This window comes from Carcharodon carcharias, chromosome 15 (genome assembly GCF_017639515.1).
Source record: "Carcharodon carcharias isolate sCarCar2 chromosome 15, sCarCar2.pri, whole genome shotgun sequence".
Lineage (NCBI taxonomy): Eukaryota > Metazoa > Chordata > Chondrichthyes > Lamniformes > Lamnidae > Carcharodon > Carcharodon carcharias.
Window position 1 is genome coordinate 34204828 of NC_054481.1, and position 25850 is coordinate 34230677.

At 39.2% G+C, this 25850-nt stretch overlaps 1 protein-coding gene across 1 annotated transcript in view; it reads right to left on the bottom strand.

Moving 5' to 3' along the window:
• clcn7 (chloride channel 7) overlaps positions 1–25850 on the bottom strand; it is an 86221-nt gene that overhangs the window by 58391 nt on the left and 1980 nt on the right. The window contains exons 2-7 of the mRNA XM_041207033.1: positions 14992–15066; positions 14289–14360; positions 12170–12235; positions 7063–7195; positions 6496–6605; positions 3935–4015 (exon numbers count right to left, since the gene is read on the bottom strand). Of these exons, the coding sequence (XP_041062967.1) occupies positions 3935–4015; positions 6496–6605; positions 7063–7195; positions 12170–12235; positions 14289–14360; positions 14992–15066 (537 nt within the window). The remainder of the gene's footprint in view (positions 1–3934; positions 4016–6495; positions 6606–7062; positions 7196–12169; positions 12236–14288; positions 14361–14991; positions 15067–25850) is intronic.

A 25850-nucleotide genomic window follows, 5' to 3' on the forward strand; every position in this document is an offset into this window, starting at 1 on the left:
TCTTATCAACTCCTGAAAAAATTACATCATGTTAGTCAGACCTTTCCCTAACAATTCCGTCCTGACTGTCTTTGATTAATCAGTGTCTTTCTAAAGGAAGATTTATTCTTTCATCAGAATTTTTCCAATTAAATTTTCCCACCATACCTGTAATTACTCAATCTATTCCTTTCTCCCTTTTTAGATCTAACCATTGATTTAGAAAGGCTTACCATCACATCCTTACTTTTGTATTCTCTGTTTCTGTTTATAAAGCTGAGGAATCCATGTGCAATTTGAAACAGATTTATAACAAGGCATGTATATTATTGAAAACTCACTTGAAAGCCCATTCCCATGGCAAAATTGCATTGTAAGCAAGAGTCCATATTTTTGTAATTAACTCTGCTGCCTGTATATTGTGCTATGATAGGACTTTCAGTGTTTCAAGAACATCTGTTATGCTGAGCGAGCCATACATCATTCCCTTATCTTAAACTTGTCAAAAAAGGCCCGAATTTGAATTCTGAAGTAAAATGTCCCTAATTACCACCTGAGTTATACTGAGAATCAACTTTCAAATTAGTGACACTTTTGAAATGGGGAGCAGTTTTTCCTTATCTGAATCTTCAGCAAAAAGAGACTATTAAGTTCAATTTGAGAAATTATTCATTACCTCTGTTTTGCTGATAATTAATGTGGAACCTGATGCCGTATCTTTGGATGATGTCACCAAGGGGCAAAGTGTAAATGAAAAATAGAAGGGGGTCAAGGATAGATCTTTGAGAATTCCTAGAGATAACATTGCAAGAGATTTGCTGGACAACTGAGAGGCATTGGAGGAGGATGGTGTGTTTGACCACGTCAAAGTTTGCAAACAGGTCAAGAAAGATGACAAGAGCTAGCTCGCCATGGTCATAGTTACATAAGATGTTATTTATGATTTTGATTAGAGCCATTTCACTGCTGGGACAATGGGGGAATACTTGATTGGAGAGATTCTTGGAGTTTCAGGAAAGATGGATTTGGGAGGGAATACATTCAAGGGCTTGAGAGGAAAAGGAGGCTGGAAATGGGTGGTAGTTTGCAAGAACAGAGAGGTCAACGGTATTTGAGGAGGGGTGATGGTGGCAAATTTGAAAAGTAGGTCAATACCTCAGGAGAGTGAACTATCATAACATCGGCTAGTATGGGGGGGCAGGAAATGAAGTTGGGTGGTCAACAGTTTAGTGGGAATAAAATTGAGAGCTGGTGGTGTTTTTCAGGGACAAAAGACAAAAGAAGCCCAAAAATAGAAGAGCAACTAGAAAAATTGCAAATTCAAGACTAGGAAAGTAAGGGGTGTAGTAGAAACAGATGTTCCCACCCTTAGTGAAAAAGTAGTCCATGAGCTCCTCAAACTTGCTCGAGTTGAGGCGGGGGGGGGAAAACAGGGGTTTAAAAAGCTGGTTGGTGGTAGAAAAAAATATTGGGGGTTATCTTTGCATGCCAGAATGTTCCTACAATAGTGAGCAGTTTTGGCAGAGGAGAACAGTACTTGATCTGGTACAGCCAAATCTCAGGATGAATGGCTAAACCAGTTGTGCACCATAAAATTCAAATATGCATCATGTGGACTTACGGAACTGAAGATGGGGACTATACTAAAGAAAACAACCAGGGTGGGAGATGGTAAGCATTTTATTAGGGGTAGGGAGTATCAAAGACAATTGCGGAAGTAGCATGATGAAAGGAGGGCCAAAGGTTAGACAGTTCTTATTTTGCTTCCCCTCACTGAGACAAAAGCAACATGCAATGTCTTATAAGCAACTGTAGCTATAGTAAAATACAAATGGGGATAAACTTTACTTCAGTAAGCATTCAATTAGTTTTTTTCCTTCCCAGTATTCTCTCCACCTGTAGGGGGTATGGTTCCAGAAAGAATAATCATTATTCAATATCTATACTAAGTTGCAATTAGTCATTTCTAAGACAGCGAATACTGATACGCTACCCAATTTGGACTACATCACAAATAAGCCCAATCATTGAATACTGTGAACTCCTTATAATGTAGGTGTCACTAGAAGCGTTGGCTGATTTTCCACACCCTAAATGAGGATTCCTATGCTAATTTTAGCAACCAACTAACCTGATAAAAACCAACATTGAATCTGACTTGTTGCTGCTCCACATGGAGGTTGCCAATGTCTCTCAGTCATCAGGGAGCTCGTTCGAGGTTTGTTAGATTACATTACATTGCTGATCTTTTTTGTAAGGGTGAAAGCATCAGTGACAGAGCAGGAGCTAAGACTGTCAGACAATGAAAATTGAGCTCCTTGATATCATTAATACCCAACATTACAACACTAACACAATTTCTATACTCACTCAACATCAGTATCATTTCTCTTGATTTTCCTTCTCCTTTACAATAACCCAAAATAGAAAACATTTTCTAGATCTAAATCTTTATCAGCCACCGTTAATTTCACGAGTAGATACTGCTTACATGAAAATATGACAAGCTAATTATGGTGTGACACCATGGTGTGTATTCAGTAGTGTTTTACATAGGAAAGGTAGCAGGCCATTCATTCCCTGAGCTTGTTCCTCCATTCAATCTGCATCTCAGCTCCATTTACCCACCATTGATCTCCATCCCTCTATAGCCTTACTCAGTAAAATTGTCGATCTCACTCTTGATAATTTCAATTGACCAAACAGTCACAGCCTTTTGGCGAAGAGTTCCCTGCTTCCACAATCTTTTTTGTGAAAGGGCGCTTCCTTGAATGTCCTAGTTTTAAGATTGTGCTCACTTATTCTGGATTTCCCCAGCAGAGGGAAAAAAATCTATGTACACTACTGAATCCTTTCATGCATTATAGATGTGAAAGAGCTCAAGGTTTTCATTAAATGCTTTAAACTGAATCAACCATTTCAGAAGGTCATGAGTCACATTCCAGAGACTTGGGCATAAAAATCTGAGCAGACATTCCAGGTGTAATACTGAGGCAATGCTACATTGTCGCAGATTTCATCTTTCAGATCAGACATTAAACTGAGGTCTTGTCTGCACACCCAGATGGACATAAAAGATCACATGGCACTATTTTGAAGAAAAGCAGGGGAGTTACCCCGATGTTGTGGCCAATGTTTATTCCTCAATCAACAATAGAATAAAAGAAAAGAAAAACTTTTATTTATATAGCATCTTTCACGACCAAGTTCGTCCCAAAGTGCTTTACAGCCAATGATGTAATTTTTGATGTCTAGTCACTGTTGTAATGTAGGAAACTGGGCAGCCAATTTACAACAAGCTGCTATAAATAGCAATAATATAATGACCAGATAGTCTGTTTTTGTGATGTTCATTGAGGGACAAATATTGCTCAGGACATCAAGGTTAGCTCTTCTTCAAAATAGTGCCATGGACTCTTTTACGTTCACCTCAGGAGACAGACAAGGTTTTGATTTAACTTCTCATTTGATGGACGACATCTCTGACAGTGCAGTTCGCTCTCAGTGCTGCACTGGAGTGCCAGCCTTGATTTTATTTTCAAGTCCTGGATTTGAACCTACAACTTTGTGACCCAGAGGGAGGAGTGCTACCAACTGAGCCATGGCAATCATTTGCCCACTGCTATTTATGGGAGCTTGCTGTGCGCATTTGGCTGCTGTGTTTCCTACATTATAACAATGATTACGTTTCAAAAAGTACTGTGTCAGTTGTGAAGCACTTTGAGCCATCCTGTCATCATGAAAGACTCTGTATAGCACATTTCACAACATATAAATGAAACTTCCAAACATTAAATCTTTATAATTCAGTTTTTTAAAAAAAATCGAAGTATACTGTCAAACACAAACTATGGTTCTACATACAAACACTTTCCAAAATAAAAATTTTCAATTACCAAACCTGGAAGTAAAGAATTAGCTCCACTTCGTTCATTTTATTAAATGTTCTGCCTACCTTAAGTCGAACCACATGTGGGACCTTTACTCCATTAAGGTAACATTTGATTTGGGGAATTCCACTGCCAGCTGCTACAGGCTGAAGCAAAACATTAAATAAAAGAAATCACAAAGATAATTCAGCACTGTCCCTCAAGATAGTCAGATTTTAAAGTCTGACTTTGTTTAATCACAAACCATTTTTCCTGCAGAGAAGAAATTTAACAACCACAGGCAAACCAATCATTATGATAAATAAGAATTAGTGATATTAATTATGAGGCATGGCATTGGAAAATGCAAGAAATGGCATAAGAATAAAGGCAGAATAGTGAAGTGTGAAGATGCAATTAAATGCAGAAATCACATATCTTGGGAATTGGAATGTTGATGGGAAGTACACCCTAAATGGTAAAATTCTAAACAGGGTGGAGGAACAGAGAAATCCAGGGAAGCAGAAATAGCCATCTTAAAAAGATGGGAACATAAATAGAAATATTTGCAAAAGGGGAAAAGTGGTTCTGGGTTTTATGTACTGAATATAAAAGCAAGGAAATGCTGACTCATGGAAATTACAGAGCGGAAGGAGACCAAGTATAAATTGCATACAAATACTGTTCTGCCCAATTTAGCATATGTTGCATAAAGACAGAAAATGCTGGAAATATTCAGCAGGTCAGGCAACATATAAAGGAGAGAACAACAAATTTAACATTTCAGGTTGTGATCCTCCATCGACCAGAAACCTTAATGCTGTTTCCCTCTCCATAGATACTCCCTTATAATTTCTAGCATTTTCTGTATTTATTTCAGATTTCCAGCATCTGAGATATTTTGGCTTTCTATCCGCATATACCTTGCTCTATAGGTTATGTTCATGCTAAAGTCATAATACAAACATCTGTAGGTTAACCCGAGCACACAACCTAGGCAACTAGTTCAGTACAGTGCTAAGGGAATGCTGCACTGACAGTGTTCTGCAAATGTGATGTTAAACCAAGGTCCTATCTACATGTTTAAGTGGGCATTAAAATTCCTATGGTAGATTGGTTTAACAGCTCATTTTCAGAAATGCACCTCTGGCAATGCAGCACTCCCTCATTATATTTATGATATGGTTAAATGTGACAGCCATCTTTATGTAACAATCTTGTGTGGAAAAAAGGCTGCCACATTCACCTACATATTAAATTATACTTGAACAACTTTGGGGCTTTTTTTTTTTGTTATTCCTTCATGGGATGTGGGCAAGGCCAGCATTTATTGTCCATCTCTAATTGTCCTTGAGAAGGTGGTGGCAGTGGTATATGACTTAGAGGGGAACTTGCGGGCAATAGTGTTCCCCTGGATCTGCTGCCCTTCTTCTGGTGGTAGAGGTCAGGGGTTTGGAAGATACTGTCCAAGGAGCTTTGGTGAATTGTTGTAGAGCATCGTGCATATGGTACGCATCACTGCAACTGTGCACTGGTAGTGGATGGATGCCGATCACGTGAACAAGTGGGTTCCTTTTGTTCTGGATGGTGATAAGTTTCTAGAGTGCTGGAGCTGTACTCATACTGGGATATATTAGTTTAACATCCCATTCCACAGTTCCACTTCTCCTCAGATGCGAGGGGCATTGATTGAGGCAGAGACCACAGTGTATTTTAGGGAAAGTGAATGAACATATAAAACAGAGTAAGATAAAGCTATGGGGAAGATACCTGGGCTGCGAGGCTGGTTTTGGATTACTTCAGCAAAGAGCCATCAATTTCCAAATGTGCTAAAGAGCCCATGTGCACTGTAAGTTTCTCAGGTTTTGCAAGGAAAAACGGAGCCTAATGGAAGTGAACACAGCAGTGGCTCTTCACTCTTACAGCCATTCACTCCTGACGATAAGCGTCTGGGTAATACTGAAACCCTGCTAGAATAATCTTACTGAAAATTTCAAAAACATGTATGATACCCAAATCACTGGAGAAGATAGTTGTGACTAATTGCATGCAATGTCAATCTGCAAGGCTCAAAAGGTGCTGCAGCTTTAAACAGGAAGCTCTAATAGGCCTCTCAATGATACAGAAAGCCATCTTTTAGGATTGATCTCTCATATCTTCAAGAAATTTCACAAGTTGGCAAGAAAACTAGGAAAAGCAATTGGGATAGAAGATCTCAACCATCAGCTAATACTCCACCCAAAGCACATTAAAAGTGTTATATTGAATTATCCTTCATGGGTAAAACATGACTTTCACAAGACAACAGCAGAAACATTTCAATAGAAGCAAAATATTGTGAATGCTGGAAATCTGAAATAAAACAAAGTGCTGAAAAAACTCAGGTCTGGCAAAGTTGTGTGGACAGAAAACCATTTTGTTCTATTTACTCCATTAGACAGCTGCACAGTGCACACTCTAAACACATGTGATTGCCAAAAGGTATATCAATAAGAAAATACTGAATAATATTGTTTCAAATTTAAATTCATCCATAAAATTACATTTTAAAATCAAATTTCAGTACTGCTTACTCAGCAGTTCGCCAATTTACGTTTTATTAAATTAGGTTGAAACAAATATGCAGAGTATCAGAAAATCTCATTACCTCTATAAATGCCACCATAATGGAGCCAATTATCACAAAACCAGCATTCATTGATGCCCAAAGGACAAGCGAAATGGATAATCCACCTCCTGCGACAGATTTGTCGATATCTACATATTATTTAAGGATAGATACTGGCAATCAGCATAGAATAATTGAAGAGAAAGACTCTGCAAACTCAAGGCGGCAAATCAGCGATGGTCATACTTTTTAATTTATTTGTTTACGGGTTGTGGGTGTCGCTGGCTAGGCCAACATTTATCACCGATCCCTAATTGCCCTAGAGAAGGTGGTAGTGAGCCGCCTTCCTGAACTGCTGCAGGCTATGTGGTGCAGGGACACCCACAGCGATGTTAGGAAGGGAGTTCCAAGGTTTTGACCCAGCAACGGTGAAGGGCTGGAGATGTATTTCCAACTCAGGATGGTGTGTGGCTTGGAGGGGAACATGCAGGCTGTGGTGTTCCCATGCATCTCCTGTCCTTGTCCTTCTAGGTGACAGCGGTCGTGGGTTTGGAAAGTGCTGAAGGAAGGATATGTTATCCAGTGAAAAAACGTGAAAAAGGATACTTTTCTTAATTACTCTGTACTTCACGTCAGCAAGTTTTTCCACAACAATATCTATAAAACAGGCAATAAGGCCAGTAAAGATTCCTATGAAGCAACAGACAATCCATCGTTTGATTTCAAGTACATGAAAGCCCTATATGGAGAAAAAAGAAAAAGAAACTGTAAATAAGTCAGTATTACAGGTATGATCAAGCTTTGGAAAAAGCTTCTATAAATCACTGTGTTGAAAATGAACAGTGTATAATCCAATAGCAGCACTATATGTGTTGGCATCCAGTATAGACCATAAAACACCCCCATCCACAGAATGCCATAGTGTGTGTGTATATATATATATATATATATATATATTTAGCTAATCTGGGGAGGAACCAAATTACAAAATAAAGGCGCCAAAGCCCAAAATCAGCAAGAGTAAATGAGACAACTTCACTTCCTCCTAGTTTGGGGCTTTCCAACATTCAATATGGCTACCAAATGGGTCACTAAGATTGAAAAAGGCAATGACATTATGACATCATCTTAAGTAATCCTTGCCTGCACATAGTGCTTGATGAACATATTAATTTGGCATCACTAACCTGAAAGACTGCCCTAGCAGCAATCTTGCAATTAAAATCAAAATATCTCTGAATCTCTGCTAGGGTTGCCAACTCTGGCCAGACATATTCCAGGACACGTCAGTGAAAGTGACATCATGGGAAGCCGACAGAAGTGACGTCACGGCACAGACTATTTGAGCTGAATGGCCTCTTTTAGTGCTGTATATCTTATATAGTTTGATGCAGTTCAAAGTAAAGCATGAGGTTGGCAGCTACAAAGATACAGCAGAAATTTGTTTTGCTTGACTGAGCTTTTCCACCACGCAGGTCAGCTGGTCCCGAGCCACATCGGTTGTTCCTGTCAACTGTGAACACTGGCTCAGTGTGACACTGAGTGAGAGAGGATCAACCTGTCTCCACTAAATTCCACTACTGAGTCTGAACAATTCCTTTCCCTGTCACAAAAACAGAAGATGCTGGAAAACCTCAACAGGTCTGACAGCATCTGTGTGGAGAGAAACAGAGTTGACGTTTCGAGTCTGTATATGACTTTTCTTCAGAGCTACAGAGAAGTCGAAATGTGATGAAATTTATACTGTTTAAAGGGGGTGGAGCAGATGAAGCTGGATAGTAGGCCAGCAACAGGTGGGGGCAAAGGAGGAATTAACAAAGATGTCATGGGCAAAAAAACAAGGAGTGTTAATGGTAGTGGTAAAGAGCAAAAAAAGGTGCTGATAGTGGCATTAAGGTAAGAAAGCAGAATATAATAAGACCAAAGTTCTTAACTTAATGCCACTACCAGCACCTTTTTTTACCACTGTTCGATTTTTGAAAAATACCTCTACCATTAACACTCCCTTTGTCCTTTTGTTCATGACATCATTGTCAATCTCTCCCCACTATCGCTGGCCTTCTATCCAGCTTCACCTGCTCTACCCCCACCTTAAACAGTATAAATTTCATCACATTTCTACTTCTCTGTAGCTGTGAAGAAGGGTCATACAGGCTCAAAACGCCAACTCTGTTTCTCTCCACATAGATGCTGTCAGACCTGCTGAGTTTTTCCAGCATTTTCTATTTTTGTTTCAGGTTTCCAGCATCTGCAGTATTTTACTTTGATCCTTTCCCTGCCAGTAGCTCTTGGGGAATGCAGTACACCACAATCCACCCAGTAACTACCAATTCAATCCAACACTAATTAATAACATTAATGCCACTAATTAATCACTATAACAGTATCCAGCCAGTCTCAAGCGAGCCAAACCTTGGCTCATAAGCAGCACCTTTCCCTCCAGCTCTACAGCCCGAGTAGACATCACCTCAACTGATTAGAAAGCTGATCATGTGGTCTATAGGCCATTCAGATACTTCTGTCAAGCTGTCTCCACCAACACCAAGTCAGGCTTTTCCGTGGGTTGGGGAGTAGATTCCTGGTGTGGGGAAGATCAGGTGGTGCCCAAGCATGATCTGTGATTGACTAACAATCAGTCCTGGCTGTTTTTAGAGTTAGGCAGTACCTAAGCGTGGGCAGTGATGGCTGGCGGCCGGTTCTAGCTGCCGTTGCAGGGAACTGCAGTGCCCCCAGAATGCCTTGTTTGGTCACCAGGAGATCGAGGCCAACTCCAGGGGACTTAGCAACCCTAGGTGCTGCCTATTCTTTTTCAAAAATCAAACAGTTCAACTAGCTGTCGAAACAAATCCCAATTTATATGTGCAGTTCAACATATAGTCTAGTTCTATTTCTGGAGATATGCATAAGTTGTAAACTCTAGGCTTTGCATCCCCTGGTGCCATGGTATGGAAAAATGTTTTCATACCCAGTAAGGGTGTCATATTCCCAACTTTCAAAGAAGTGGACAATGTGCATTAAAGATGGCCACCAAAGATCAGTTGGCCCTCCATGATTTCTGCATAGACAAATTATTAACTCGTGTCTGAACATGCTTCCAGAAAGTTCCTAAAATGTAAATAACCATGGGTGGTGTGCCCTCCCTCGAACAGGCAGGCTGTAGACAAAGCCACTTGTGGAATTTATAGCCCTATTGTCTGCGTACTTACCAAAACTCAAAATCAATTGCACCCCAAAGTGTCACGCAGTGTCTACAAGTTAAACCCTTAATAAAGAGAGGTGCAGAGAAACCAATTTATCATAAGCAAGTGTGAACATAGGACTTATGAGCAAGTCCTTTCAGACTGCTCCACCATTCGATAAGATCATGGTTGTGGTCTCAACTCCACCTTCCTGTCTGCCTGCCATAACCCTTGACTCCCTTGTCTATCAAAAATCTAAGCACTTCAACCTTGAATAAATTCAATTACCCAATCTCCACTGCTTTCTGGGGAATGGAATTTCACAGAGAAGAAAATTTCTCTTCTTCTCAGTCTTAAAAGGGAGACCTCTTATTCTTAAACTGCGTCCCCCACAAAAAGAAACATCCTCCCAGATCCACCCTATCAAGTCCCCTAAGGATCTTATATGCTTTAATAAGATTGCCTCTCATTCTTAAAGTCCAATAGATAAAAGCCCAACCTGTTGGCACAGCCGATGGTTAATGCTGAGTTGTTCAAATCCCAGTGGGAAACTTGAAACAACTGCCACAACTTGTGAAATGTGTATAAATTACGAGATGCGTGCCTTGAATTTAGTAGTAGTAAGACCACAAAGTCTTAAATGTTTAATCTAGTTTTGTAAAAAACCTATATTAATAAGAGCAATGATTTTAAGCACATACATATGTCTACAAATTACTACTATAACTTCTAAATACCCTAATTAATCTAACTCCCAGTTACACTTTCGTTAAGGCAACAGTAAAACACACAGATTCTAAAAAGACCCAGCCAAAGAAAAATGATACCCTGAACAATCCAATTCAAAGTGAGTTTCCTTAACTTCAGTTCTTTGTAGACAGCAGCTTGAGGCTTAGATGCTAAAGGCATTTCACATTTAGTAGATCTTAGAATGCCTACCCTTACACACAGCCTTCGCTCCTTTATACATATTTTCCCCTTTGAATGCAAATTCCCATTGTTTCACTATGTCTTTAGACTTCAGCTTTCTGATAATAAAAATCTCTCATAGTACTAAGTTTTACCAGTAACCTTTGGGAAAAATAAACCCACTGTTTCTGAACTTCACCTGGCTAGGTGACACCTTTCACCCCTCCTTTAGTCTGCCTTATTTAAAAATGCAAATGTTCCTTTGACACCTTCTTAACATTTCAAACCTAGCTTATCTTTTAACACATCAAAGCCTTCAGACCAGGTGCCTTTAATTTTATTAAGTCACACATACACACAAAGATGCGCGCACACACACACACATTGACACAGTTACCACTATTTTACAAAAAATTCCAATAACATTACCGTGCTGCATCTTCCTGAAAAACCCTTTTTCAAAGGATAAACCCTTGATCCCTGAAATGAATCTGGTAAAGCTTCTCTGAAATGGTTCTAATGCAATTATATTGTTTTTTCAAATAAGACAACCAAAACTGGACATAGTACTTTAGGTGTGGTCTCACCAAGGCCCTCTACAGCTGCAGCAAAACTTCTATTTTTAATTTCACTCCCATTGCAATAAATGCCAACATTCCATTTGCCTTCCTAATCGCTTGCTGTATCTGCATGCTAACTTTGTGATTCATGTACTAGGATACACAGATCACTCTGTACCACAAGAGTTCTACAATTTCTCCACTTACATAAAACAGCCACCATTAAACCCCCATTGTGTAGCGATGGTTCCTAACTTTGAATCATTTATGTGGACAATACAAGTATTGATCATATGGTCACATGATCAAAACTGACTTCAGGTAACGAATCTCATTACTCAAAGAAACAGACAGAAACAGATTAGTCTGGGACAAGAACAAAAAAATTGCTGGAAAAACTCAACAGGTCTGACAGCATCTGTGGAGAGAAAGACAGTTACTGTTTCAAGTCCGTAATACTCTTCTTCAGAGTCTGGGAAACATTCCTCCAACCAGAACAGAACAATGCCCAACAACCAGTCAACCCAGGCAGTACAAGGGGACTAATTCATTTTCACCTGTAGACGATCAAGCTACAAGGAGCTGGTGCAGCCTGGACAAGTGAAAATGAAATTAGGGAATTGAGAATGTGGTTGAGAAGGACAGTCTCTGCTTTCATGGTCTTGTCATGGTCACCTAATATTTGCTCAGGTTTTTAAATGAGCTTTATGTTTTGTGTCATTTACCCAACAGCTTACATATTGAATGATATGTAATTTTTACAGCTTGATCCTATCCCTCAGCCAGGTACATGTTGACTGGCACCTTGCTGCTTAAGACATAGAAATCAAGCACACTATTATAAAAACTAGGCAGTCATGCAGAACAGCAAAACATGAGAAAGGAAAACTTCAAGAGGTGAGAAAGGACAAGAAAAAGAGAGACTGACATACACAAGAAAAACAAAATAATACCATGAGACAAAAGAAGTAGAAAGGAAGGCAATTTTTTTTTTGTCTGACAGCACCTCTAGAAGTAAATATTATATTACTAAAACAAATGGGCAGATTGCATAAAAGTACTTACTATTTTGCTAATTCTCCTCTCTTCTTCCATGAATAGCTGGTTCTCACTATTATCATAATCAAGGCTCTAAAAAACAATTTAAGAACAAATCAAAATTCATGCTGTGACTCAGTAACAGGAATTTGAAAGCACAGTGGACATTTCTTTTTAATTTTGGATAATTGTCACCAAAAGTTTATAAATCTTAAATTCAGAGAATACTGTCTGACACCGTCTTCAGACTATCATTGACAAGAGAATATGATATAAAGAACAAATATTTAATATAATATTTAGTACAGGCCAACAAGTTTAGGTGCCACTATGAATATAGGAATGTGATGCACATTTATAAGTGTAACTCAAACATCCACAGGGAGCACAGCCTTGAAAACGTTCAAAGGCTGAGCATACAGTTGCCTCCCATTTTTGAAAGTTCCCTTTAAATCTTTTGTTTTTGTGATTTGTATCATCTTTTGTCATTTTTTCTGACTCTTTTATTACTTCAACAAAGTATTTTCTTAAAAGATTTAGACATTACGTTTGTCAAGTTCCAAGATGTTGAACAAATTTATTTTCATGCAAATATTGTTCCACTTGGTATTAACGCAACTATTAAATTATATATCAAAATAAAGATCATCTACTTAGCAGGATCTCCATTCTTCCAATCATACATATCTTCCACATGAGCATTATTTAACTTAATAGATTTTGCGGAGCAGAGCACACATGAAAATCTGTAGTTAACCAATAACTAATTGGGCAGCCAAACAGATGTTGAAGTACACTCTATAATGCTACTGTTAAGGGAAAAACAAAAATTAATTCCATTGATTCTTTCTGGACATCTCTCAAATTCAAATTTATTGGCAGGGTTGCCATTTGAAGCAAATATCTAAACAGGTTAAAAATCATTGTCTAGATTTAACTTTAGCAGATCATTCCTTTGAAGTTATTATGACTTATACATAAAGGGTCTCTCCTTCCTAATTGTTTATTAGTTTGGCGTGGCCCTTTGGTGGTAATGCTTCCCAAACTGCTTTTTCCTACTGTGACCCCATTTTACCACTTGAGAATTAGCATGACCCCAGGGCAAGAGCTGGGGAGGGGGAGCCAAGAGAGCGGGCAGCAAGAGAGCATGGTGAGAGCCAAGGAGGGGTCGGGGGGGCAAGAGACATCGGCGAGAGCCAAGGGTTTGGAGGGGGGGGTGCAAGAGAGTGCAGTGAGAGCATGTGGGGGATGCAAGAGAGTGCAGCAACAGCTGGCGGCAGGAGAGCACGGCGAGAGCTTGGGGGGGGCGGGGGTGATGAGGAGACAGTTGCAGGTGGGGCTGGTGGTTGGAAGTGGGACCAAACATTTTGCAGACTCAGATGGAGCCAGTTGTTGGAGCCTCTGAACTCTTATCTTTAGACATGCCCACAGCCCCAGTTGATCAGGTTGCAACCCTCGATTAGGGAAACCCTGTGTTAAGCAATGTGCAGACTAGAAAGTACACGCCTTTTTCCAGACCATATGCAGCTTGGAATTACTTCTGCAATGTGTAAAAATGCAGAATAAAGAATAGATAGCTGGAACTTGGAGTTCTAATAGCTTAGCAGACGCGTGCCTTAAGGACAAAGCTAGGATAATTTGTGATCTCTCAAACCCAACCTAATCACCTAATAAGCTTTCTCCAATCTTTGAATGGAAGCTTCAACCATACACCATGGGAGATACACCTCTGTGATATTTAAAAACACAGCACAGTCCTTTTAAGTTACATTATGTTTCTTTCTTATGCCACATAAGAAAGTCTTAGTGTGTTAATGCTGAACTTTTTCACCCAGGAGCCACAATTACACAAACTGCCTTGAAAACTGGTACAAAATTGTGTAACATGGCTTTTGCATCATCTGCAGGGGAAAAAATGTTCTTCTGCTATCCAAGCAGGAAGCATTTTGAGAATGACGTATCATCAACATCAAAACATCAAGTACTTTTGATTTTCTCCATCAATTTGGTTTTATTCCTGCAATACATGGAGCTATGCCAGAGTAAGAATTAACCTTCTTATTACTGTTGCTGAACTAACTGGAACGCCAATTCAACATGTACGCTGTGAATGGATTTACATAAAATGATAAATAGTGCCAATTACCTCATACTTGAGTGAAAGAAGGTTTTCGTTATGCAGAATTTCCTTGGAAGCATAAGTAGATGGATCGCCATCCTAAGATAGAAAAGCAGATGTTTCAGTAAATAGCACGTGACTTTTTTCATTTTAAAATTTACCACCTAAATTACAAAAGGATAGACTGCAGTTACTATAACCAAGGTTTTTCACAGCCCTTAGCCAATTTTTCAATGGATGCTGGGGAGAAGGCTGCACAAAGTTCTTCAGGAACATGTTCCTCTCCGCTCCACTATTTTTCAGTGGCCAGGTCAGTCAGGGTAAACAGGCCCTATCCATATGTGAGTGAGTGGAACACCAATTCCATGCAAATGAAGAAAACACGGCCCAAACCATGCTTCCCACAATTTCCACTCTCCAAACACTGGATACAAAGATGCACTTAAGGCTCTAGTGTCCAATGATCAGAAGTCAGCAGATCATTAGAAACAAAGAGATCTGTACAAGTGCAATCAGAGCAATGTTATGCATATTTCCCACCACCTAAATAGAAACTAAACTGAAGCCTTTTAAACTGAAAAGTATAATCAAAAAACTAAGAATCGTGAAAATCTTTGTTTCATTTTATATTACGCAGCATTAAAAATTCACTGCAAACGTTATAACACAACATGCAAGCAAAGCAGCAACATTTCTTAGATGCACACACACAAGTTTATAATGCCATTACCTGGTCCTGTACTGTATCGTCATCTAGATTCACCGTGGTCAGTCTGTCAATGCGGAAAAAATTGGCTTGGGAAAGCTGTAACATCAAAAAAAAGACCAATAACATTTTCACAGATGCACATGATTTCAACAAAAAAAATTGTAACAGAAGGCACAACTGCAAAAGTCATATATGGAAAGCAGAATTTTTTTGATGTGAATACAAACTAACAGCGCTATGAATGTACAATTCTTTTTACTAGTTCTTGTGCAAGATTGGCCATCCTATTATAGAACTCTTACTTGAATATATGCCTGCCCAATATCCATTGTTTAACAAAAGTTCAAGAGTTGTGTAGGAGCAATATTCCTTCTTGATTTCAAGAATTCAAGAGTATGAACCATACTTCAGTGCCCACACCCTTTGCTTCTCTTCCTCCGGATGATTGACTGTGCACCATGCTCTCTACCCCACCCAGCAGCTAATTTCAATTCATGTTACTGCCTTTCTTCCTAGTTCATATACTTCAAATTTTGCAATGAGCAAAGTATGATTCACTTCATCAACTTCTTTCAAAATGCATTTACACTAAATCATTATAGGTAAATCTGCATTCCAATGCAAGTTCATACCTTCTTCAGAAAAAATCATTACACTTTTCAGATATTTCTATTTTTTTTCTAAAAATGCATCAAGTCACAGCTTTTCACCACGTTGGATCAAAGAAACAAGAGTTAAATAACCAACTTTGAATAGGGAATTAATTTGGAATGTACAATAAGTTGTATATTTTGGTGCAGAGAGATACAGATTGGCCAGATTCTGTGATCAGCAGTGAACAAAAGATGCTCACTGTTCTTAACACTTCCAGCTTCACACAGGCTTTTTATGGACTTTTGTGCAGCAACGTCTCTTCAACCAGATTACAGAATGCTTACACAGACACGCAGTGTAAATTAGAATTTCAATTCAATGTAAAATCATGTACACCAAATGAAATACAGAGAAAGAAATTGAGACGGGGGTGCAACAGTGCAAAAAGATCAAGACAAAGGGAAAATCGAGGGAATGGAATATTGACCTTTATTTCAAGAGGGTTGGAATACAAAAGGTGTTGAAGTTATGTAATATTTGTATAAAGTTTTGGTTAGACTGCATCTGGAGTGCAGATGATAGGACATCAATCCAAAACTTGTTTCTCTCTCCACAGATACTGCCAGACCTCAGGTAATTCTAAAGTTTTCCAGTTTTATTTCAGATTTCCAGCATCTGCAGTATTTTATTTTGTCTGGAGTAGTGGAATCAGTTTTGGGCACTTAACCTTAGGAAAGATAACATTGGCTTTGAAGGGCCGCAATGCAGATTGACCCAGAATGATACTGAGGCTTAAAATGTTAAATAGTGAGAAAATGTTACTTAAACTAGATTTGTATTCCCTTGCGCTTAGAAGGTTTATGGATGATCAAAGTGAGGTTTTTAAAATGTCACAGAATTTGATAGGGTAGATACAGAGAAACCATTTCCTCTGGCGGTGGATCCTAAATAAAAAGGGCACAGTCACAAAATTAGAGCTTGGCCTTTCACACAAATTGTGGTGAAAATCTGGAACAATTTCCTAAAGAATGCTGGGACTATTGAAATTTTCAAAATTGAGATTGACACATCTTTATTATCTTAAGCTATCAAAAGATATGAGCAATATTCTCTTAAGCTAACTGCACATGTGGCCATGCAGCAATCATCAAGGTACCGTGGAGGCCATTCACAAGCCGTAAAAATTCTTGAATGGGCAAGCCCCGTTTTCTGATGTGCTTATTGGGTATCTAGTGGATAAGTTGCACAACTCCCTTCATGTGCTTGAATGCCAAATCTCTTGACAAGGTATGGTATTGTGAAGCTTGTGGAGGAACAGGGCAAACCCAACAGCAATGTCTTGATTTCCATGTTCAACCACGTACTTGTGGACCAGAAGTTGCAGTCCAATTTACTCTTTAATAATGGTGGTACTGATAGCCTCACTGTTATTCCAACTGCATAACCCGGACCATTAAGCAAATGGTTGAAATTGTGGCAGATGGCGATCAATCTGGAGAAGTGCAGGGTCACTTTGGATCCATGAAAGACAAATCAGAATCGGTTTTTAATGAACGTTGGGGGATGGGGGAAAAAAATCAAGAGAGGAGGGATCCAAAGTGGGGAGGTGATAAATCGAGTAGCAAATGTAGTGCTCTTCCTGCTTGCCCAGCCAAAATGAACTGAACTACCACAATCAGCAGGCACTTTGCGTAATCAAACAGTATTTTCTTAGCAACTTCCTGCTTCAAGCAAAGCTTGCACGTGCATCCCTTCACTCAGCTGAACACCAGATTTGTGTGTAATCTAATCTTCATATCTACAATTCATTTTTGATACAATAAGTTTATATCTTATGAAGAATGTTCTTTACCCAAGCCTTTAAAGAAGCTAGGTCAGGATGTTTCAGTTAAAAACCCTCTTCGGGATCCTCAGTACATCATCTGTACCCGGGACTCTGATCAGCCTCATTGTAGAATCTACTATGACCCTCTTTTTAAACTAATATTTCCTCTAATATATTTCCTTTAATTACAATAGAAGCATTAAAGTTTTAACTCCAAAATAAAATGGAACAAAATCACTTATCAGTAACTGCAAGCTCACCTACAACTTCAGAAATATTTGTGAAATGAGAAAGGAAATGATCTAGACTTCAAATAAACTCTAGTTCAAACACAAATCCACCAATTGCTCTTCTGGGCAGATTTAGAAAATAAAAGCAGAAAGGGTCTAATGCAGCCAGATTGACTCTTACTATTCGTTAACAATATTCTGAAAATTTTGGCCACAGATTTATACATTCCCTCAAAAGTCTAAATCCACATGACCTGAATGGCAATGGTTTAATTGTAACTGGGCGGAAATACCTGCTTGCTCAAAAACACAAGGCTAAATAACAGTTCAGAATATTTATCCATTAGCATGGCCAATTAAACCTTTAATGGACTATTTGCTTTACATCAGATTGAGTCGTACCACTACAAGAAAATAGCGCTTGGCCTAAATAGCCAAGTGGTTATGGTACTGGGTTTGTAACCCCAAGATCAAGAGTTCAAATTTCACAATGGCAAACTATGAATCAAGAGTTCAAATCTCACAATGGCAAACTATGAAACAACGTAACTTCATCTGAAACAGATGGAAACAGGTTTGTACTCAAAAGAATTACAAGAAAATAGCAACTTCTAGAATTCAAACAAAATGTTGCAAGTCCCTCAACAATATTAAAAAGACTGACAAATTAGCATTTTTGCAGGGTTTGGGGGAAAAAAATGGGGGAAGAAAAAAATACAGCAATCTGAGCGAGGAATTTATTTGTTGTATAACCCTGCAACCTGCTTAAAGGGCAGAAACTTTTCAGTCAAGCAGTGAAAAGCCATTAAGAGGACAAAAGAATATGCAAATAGCCAAAATACTAAAGAAGGAAGGTGGCAAGAAATGAAAAAGCAAACCAAATATTGACTTGGTTCCTTGTAACGTGTTACATTTGCCCATTCTAACCATAATTTCCAAATGACCACAAGCTCTGTTGCTAGTTCTTTAAAGTTTCTTCAGATTTTCCCACAACTTTTAGGATTTCTAACTGCATACACAAGATATCACAACGCACATACTTTCCAATTTACACCAACCCTACGTGAAACTGGAGTGGTATGCTACTAAGTGAAAGTGTTAACATTTCTGCACAAACTTGCCTACCTAGTTAGGGCAATTTGAACCACTTGAGAAATGGCCTAGGTTTTCTCCCCTCTTTATGCTTTGAATAGCCTTTTATCTCTCAGTGATATTTCATTCCTCTTGTCAACAACAGTCAGTCGCCACAGAATATAAATGGTTAAAAGCAAAAGCACAACACACGATCACCGTTTGTAAAGTCCAAATGGCTATGAGAATATCTGCAATCAGTAGGTATTGCAATTAATGAGAGTGCATGACTCTTTAGGGCTAGACAGCTTGGGAGCATCTGGCGTGATAATATATATGGTTATGTCTGGCGGAAATGTTAGTCAAACAAGGACTCATCTCTTTTACAATTGGGTCCTCAGGAACTAAGAGAACTGACAGTATGGAAAGAGGATGTTAAATCAGACAGCCTTTTGTATGGCTAGACAAAATAAAGGAGATAATATTCCAGTCTGATTAAACACAATACTCAAGACTACAGTCCAAGACATCACGAGATTACTATTCAAAGACAATTTCCTAGAATGTGGTAAACAAGTAATACATAGAAACTCCAATGAAGTCTGAACATGTTTGAAAAGGCTTAATGAAATAACACTCTTAATGCCACCGTACTTCGGTACTTCAGAATTAGGTTATGGCACCCCCTCTGTATTTTTCAATGCTGTTCATGAAATAAAAGACCAAGTGTTATGAGCTGATTATCTAATGCCCAAAACCACAAGACTCCCATCAATAGAGTCAATTCACCCAAGATGCCACTAGTTATTCCAATTTAAGCTAGCTCATTGCATAGAACTTACAGCACAGAAACAGACCATTTAGCACAACAGATCCAATGGTGGCAATCATGCCCCACATAAGCCTCTTCCCACCTTACTTCATCACTTCCTATCAACATAATGCCTTGGAGCTTGTGTCATTGGCGAGGTAAGGGAACTCACTGTTGACCTTGAAGGAAGTCTCGCTCAGAGATTCAGCGAGAACTTTACCTCTCGATGTGCAATTGATATTGGCATTCTTAAATGGGGTTTCCAATGTCGAGCAGCAGTGATGTCATCAAGCAGTCAGTCACATGAAAGAATTCTCACAGACAGCCAACCAGGAAATTAAAAGTACTAATAATCAAATCACTTCTTAATTTCACAGTAAGTGAAATAAAGATTGGGACATGCACATGGGGTTAAAGTGGAAGCTGAAACATCATGAACAAACTTTTTTTAAAAATTTAAAATCTGATATAAAAAATTTAGTAATTAATCATAATGGAGAAATTTAACAATATTCCACTATATTTTTCAGGGCCAGATCAGCTGCTTAACAATAGTTATGATTCAGATCATCATTAAAAATGCTGTCATACTTCGCTGAAGGTGGCTTAACCTTTTATAGTACTAATAGAAAAGTAAAACACTGCACATACTAGAAATCTGAAATAGAAACAAAATGCTGGAAATATTCAGGTTAAACAGTGTCTGTTGTGACGACCTTTTGAGCTGGAAGCAGTAAAGGAAAATTTGTAATTTCTTTAAAATGTCTGTGAAGTCTGCAATAGTTTTTAAGAATATTTGAAGAGAACTTTAAGGGGTTTGCATTAATTGTAAAGGGATCAGTTGTAATTTTCCTGAATAAGGAGGAATACTGGTCCATCTGACCTAGCGACACTTGTCTTAGAAGCGATACCAACAAGAAGAAAGTTAATCAATATGCAAAAGGCATATGACTGGCAGTCACAAAAGAGGGCCGGAGACAGAAGGCAATCCGCACACAGATGAAAGAGTTCTTGGAAGCACTGTGTGGGTGTACTCAAAAGGGCTAAAACCTGGAAGGCTGTGTGAATAGTTTGGTGATGCTAAAGTGCTTAGTGTTTTATCAGAAGTGGCCAAACTGTGAACAGGTTATTGCTGGTTGGTCAATTGATAAGGAACAATGGAAAGCTACACAATCTGGACTGTCATGACCCAAGGGAGAAGAGGGTTCACAGAAGTGCGCTTGCCAATGATAATTGTACCCTTGAAACCTGGAGGTCAAACTTGGAGCTGAAAGCTGTTGTCACATAGGACTCCTGGCCTACCCTGCATAAATAAAAAAAAGCAAATAGTAGAACTGCATAGCTATGTGGTGCCACATATCTGCAGGGAATGATGTGAATGCTTACATACAAAGTTGTATCTTTGTGTATCAACTTTTTAAAGTGAAATTTATCTTTTTATCTGAAATTTCATTTGCCTGTTAATTTACATTGGTTCAGATTAGTGTTAAAAGTCACAAAAGTGAATTCTTGTGGGAATTTTTTCATTTGGAGCCCGCTTGGTAAATTTGGTTATTTTGGTTTACTGTTTCCCCACAGGGATCGTAACACTGCAGAGAGAAAAAATCCAAAATCCAGCCTATTGTGTTGTTAACTGAAATTACTTCTTCCATGAACACCTGAGCTATTTGGCAACACACATGGTAGCGTGTCCAGTATTTATATTCTTCCTCCACACATTAGCAGCGCTGATACTCCAACTTCAGAAGGAAAGGAAAGATAAATGACTCCCCATGCTAACTGAACCAATAACATGCCAGTAGAATAGAGAACAGCATTTCCTCATGTCAAATTTAATAGCATCTTCAAATGTTTGAGTAATTTTTAAAAATCAATTTGTTGGTTGGATATTGAGCTGTCAACTGCATTGTTCTTAAAGTATTTGTATTCCTATTTGTTTTAATGCAGAATTGTGCAAGTTGACATCTAAAAATCAGTCATTCCCTCTCCACAGTATTTATTTGTTTTCTTGCCTCAAACTAAAATGCCTGTTTATCTCTTGTTCATTGGTCTGATGTAGGGTACGCACCAAAAGTCTCAATTTACCATAAGAAACATAAGAAATAGGAACAGGAGACGACCATTCAGCTCCTCGGGTCTGCTCCGCCATTCAATAAGATCATGGCTTATCTGTTTGTGCTTTGAATTCCACATTCCCATCTACCCACACTACCCTTTGATTCCCTTGCCTAACAGGAATCTACCTCTGCTTTAAAAATATTCAACAACCCCGCCTCCACTGCCCTCCAAGGCAGAAAGTTCCAAAGTCACACAAGCCCCAGAAAAAATTTCTCATTTCCATCCCAAAAGGGCAACCCCTAATTTTAAAACAGTGTCCCTCGATCTGGACTCGCCCACAAGAGGAAACATCCTTTCCACATCCACCTTGTCAGGACCGTTCAGGATCTTACATACTTCAATCAAATCAGCCCTCACGCTTCTAAACTTCAGTGGAAACAAGTCCGGTCTGTATAGCTTTTCCTCATAAGACAACCCGTTCATTTCAGGTATCAATCTAGGAAACCTCCAATGCATTTACATTCTTCCTTGAATAAGGAGACCAAAGCTGCACACAGTAATTGGAGATGCAGTCTCACCAATGCTCTGTATAACTGAAGCATAACATCCTTACTTTTATAACAAAAACAGAAATACCTGGAAAAACTCAGCAACGCTGGCAGCGTCGGCGGAGAAGAACAAAGTTGATGTTTCGAGTCCTCATGACCCTTCAACAGAACTAAGTAAAAATAGGATAGGGGTGAAATATAAGCTGGTTTAAATTGGGGGTGGGGGGAGAAGTTGGGGGGGGCGGTGATTGTAGGGACAAGCAAGCAGTGATAGGAGCAGATAACCAAAAGAACAAAGAGGTGTTGAACGTGGTGATATTATCTAAAAGAATGTGTTAATTAAGAATGGATAGCAGGACAAGCAAGGTACAGGTAGCTCCAGTGGGGGGGGTGGGGTGAAATAAGACTAAAAGGGCATAAAAGGTATAGATTTAAAAATAATGGAAATAGGTGGGAAAAAAAATCTATACAAATTATTGGAAAAAACAAAAGGGAGGGGGAAGAAACGGAAAGGGGGTGGGGATGGAGGACGGAGTTCAAGATCTAAAGCTGTTGAACTCAATATTCAGTCCAGAAGGCTGTAAAATGCCTAGTCGGAAGATGAGGTGCTGTTCCTCCAGTCTGCGTTGAGCTTCGCTGTAACGATGCAGCAAGCCAAGGACAGACATGTGGGCAAGAAAGCAGGGTGGAGTGTTAAAATGGCAAGCGACAGGGAGGTCTGGGTCATTCTTGCGGACAGACCGAAGGTGTTCTGCAAAGCGGTCACCCAGTCTGCGTTTGGTCTCTCCAATGTAGAGGAAACCGCATTGGAAGCAACGAATGCAGTAGACTAAATTGGGGGAAATGCAAGTGAAATGCTGCTTCACTTGAAAGGAGTATTTGGGCCCTTGGACGGTGAGAAGAGAGGAAATGAAGGGGCAGGTGTTGCATATTTTGCGTATGCATGGGGAGGTGCCGTAGGTGGGGGTTGAGGAGTAGGGGGTGATGGAGGAGTGGACCAGGGTGTCAAGGAGGGAACGATCCCTACGGAATGCTGCCGGGGGGGGTTCTTTTGTCTGTGACATCTTTTGATTATCTGCTTCTATCATTGCTTGCTTGTCCCTACAATCACCAACCCCCCACCCCCACTTCTCCCCCCACCTTAAACCAGCTTATATTTCACCCCTCTCCTATTTTTACCTATTTCTGTTGAAGGGTCATGAGGATTTGAAACGTCAACTTTGTTCTTCTCCGCTGATGCTGCCAGACTTGCTGAGTTTTTCCAGGTATTTCTGTTTGTGTTTTGGATTTCCAGCATCCGCAGTTTTTTATTTTTATCCTTACTTTTATGTTCAATGCCTCACATAACAAAGGACAGCTTTCCATTAGCCTTCTTAATTACATGCTGTACCTGCCCACTAACCTTTTGTGACTCATGTACCAGAACACCTGGACCCTCTGCACCTCAGAATTATGCAGCTGTTCTCCATTTAAGTAATACTCTGCTTCTTTATTCTTCCTGCCAAAGTGAAGGATTTCACATTTTCCCACATTAAACTTCATTTGCCAGATCTTTGCCCAGTCACTCAACCTATCTATATCCTTCTGTACCTCATGTCCTCTTCACAATATACTTTCCTACCTATCTTTGTGCCATCTGCAAATTTAGATCCGTGCCATCACTCCCCTCATCTAAGTCATTGATGTAAATTGTAAAAAGTTCAGGCCCAAGCACAGACCCCTGTGAGACTCCACTCATCACATTCTGCCAATCAGAAAAAGATGCATTTTGCATATTCTGTTTTCTGCTAGCCAATCTTCTATCCATACTAATATGTTACCCCCTACACCATGGGCTTTTATTTTCCACAACAACCTCTGATGTGGCACCTTATCAAATGCCTTCTGGAAATCCAAGTACAATTTGTCTACAGACTCCCCTTTATCCACAGTGCATGTTACTCCTTCAACAAACTCCAATAAATTGGTTAAACATGATTTTCCTTTCACTTTTATTTTCTTTTTTCATAGACTAGCCTTGAATCTGTATTGTGATTCCAGAAGCCACCTGCCCACAATAAAGCAGGTGATTAAGAAAAATTTGACTCAGAATCTTGGCACTGAAAGATAAATGTGAGATGCCCCAACACATATTCCAATCAGACTTCTCTCTTTTTTAAAATATATTGCATCAGGCCCTTTAGGTGCTATGAGACATTCTCTCTCTAAATTAGGCAGAACTAATAGGGAAAGCAGTCAGCAAAAGCTCTACACCCAATCTTGTAAATCTCTCCAGTAATGTTATTTTGTCCTAGTCCTGGTTCTCACTAAGCTACACAGCACACAACCCCACAGCAACCTGAAAGGTACCACGCAGGCCTAGTTCTGTGATAAATAACGTTTGTGCAAAATTACGCATAAAGAATTTAAAGCGATCGCTGAAAAAACAGGCTGCACACTACAACTAAATTTTAAAAGGGAACAATTATCCTAGTATCTTACCATTCTTCATAGGTTTTGGGGCAGCCTCTGTTTCATAACGATCAGTGAAACATCCAACATGCAGAATGGGTCCAATGCTTCTTCAGAATTGCACAATGTAGTGTTGAGTACCCATTCTTAAACATATCACCGCTCAATTCATCATCAGTGATCCATTATCTTGGCTCTTTACTTGTACCATAAACAGCTGTTAATTCTATATGCAAGTGCCTCATTTGGCGACTGTCAGCATATCCCTGCAACTCAGTTTTGCTAGCTTTACAACGGGAATGTTGCATTTGATGCCATCAGACAAAGATCTGCATAAGCAACCATCTCAGTCATTGAACCAGGATCAGCCAGTGGATTTTGATGCATTCTCCTGTTCCTATCATGCAGAAGTCAGCTGTATTTACCATTCTCATTAAACCAATCTTGCTGACATCTAGATATGAATCCAAAGTCTGCTTATCACATTCCAGAGATCCATTCACTTCACGTTGTTAGCAGCGTTATCTAGCAGTTGGAAAGGGCTTCCATGTTCTTCCATGAACTTTGGATGCACACACAATGTCCTTTTCTTATCCAACTGCAAAAACAGTGCTGATAGTAGGGCTTACAGTTAACTATTCAGACTGGTAAAATGTGATGTTTCACAGGGTTGGTGCTTAGACCAGTGTAGTTTACAATTTACATAAAGATTTAGGTTTGGAAATCGCAAGTATAATTTTAAAAACTTGCAGAAAACACCAAATTTGGGGATGTAGTTAATATTGGGAAAGTATGCAACAAAATCCAAAATATGAAAAGATTCTCAGACTAGGCATGTAATCGGCAAATAAATATCAAAATTATGTAAGTCTGAGGATTTGCATTGTGGTGGCAAGAATAAGGAGGCCATATACTGCTCTCAGGAAAGGCTGAACAGGCTAGAGGTCTTTTCGCTAGAAAAGTGAAGTCTGAGATGTAATCTGATAGAAGTCTTGAAAATTATGAAAACATTTCTTAAGGTGGACAGAGAAAATGATTCCACTTTGGGAGTGTCCAAGAATTAATTCATAAATGTGAAATCGTCACTATTAAATCCAACAGGGAATTCAGGAGAAATGTCTTTATCAAAAGAATGGTAAAAATGTGGATTGTTTGATTACAAGGAGTCGTTGAGGCAAATAGCATAGGTACATTTAAAAGGAAGTTAGATAAGCACATGAGAGGGAAAAAGAATAAAAGGATATGTTGATATGGTTAGAAGAGGGGAGTTAGGAGGAGCTTGTGTGGAGCAG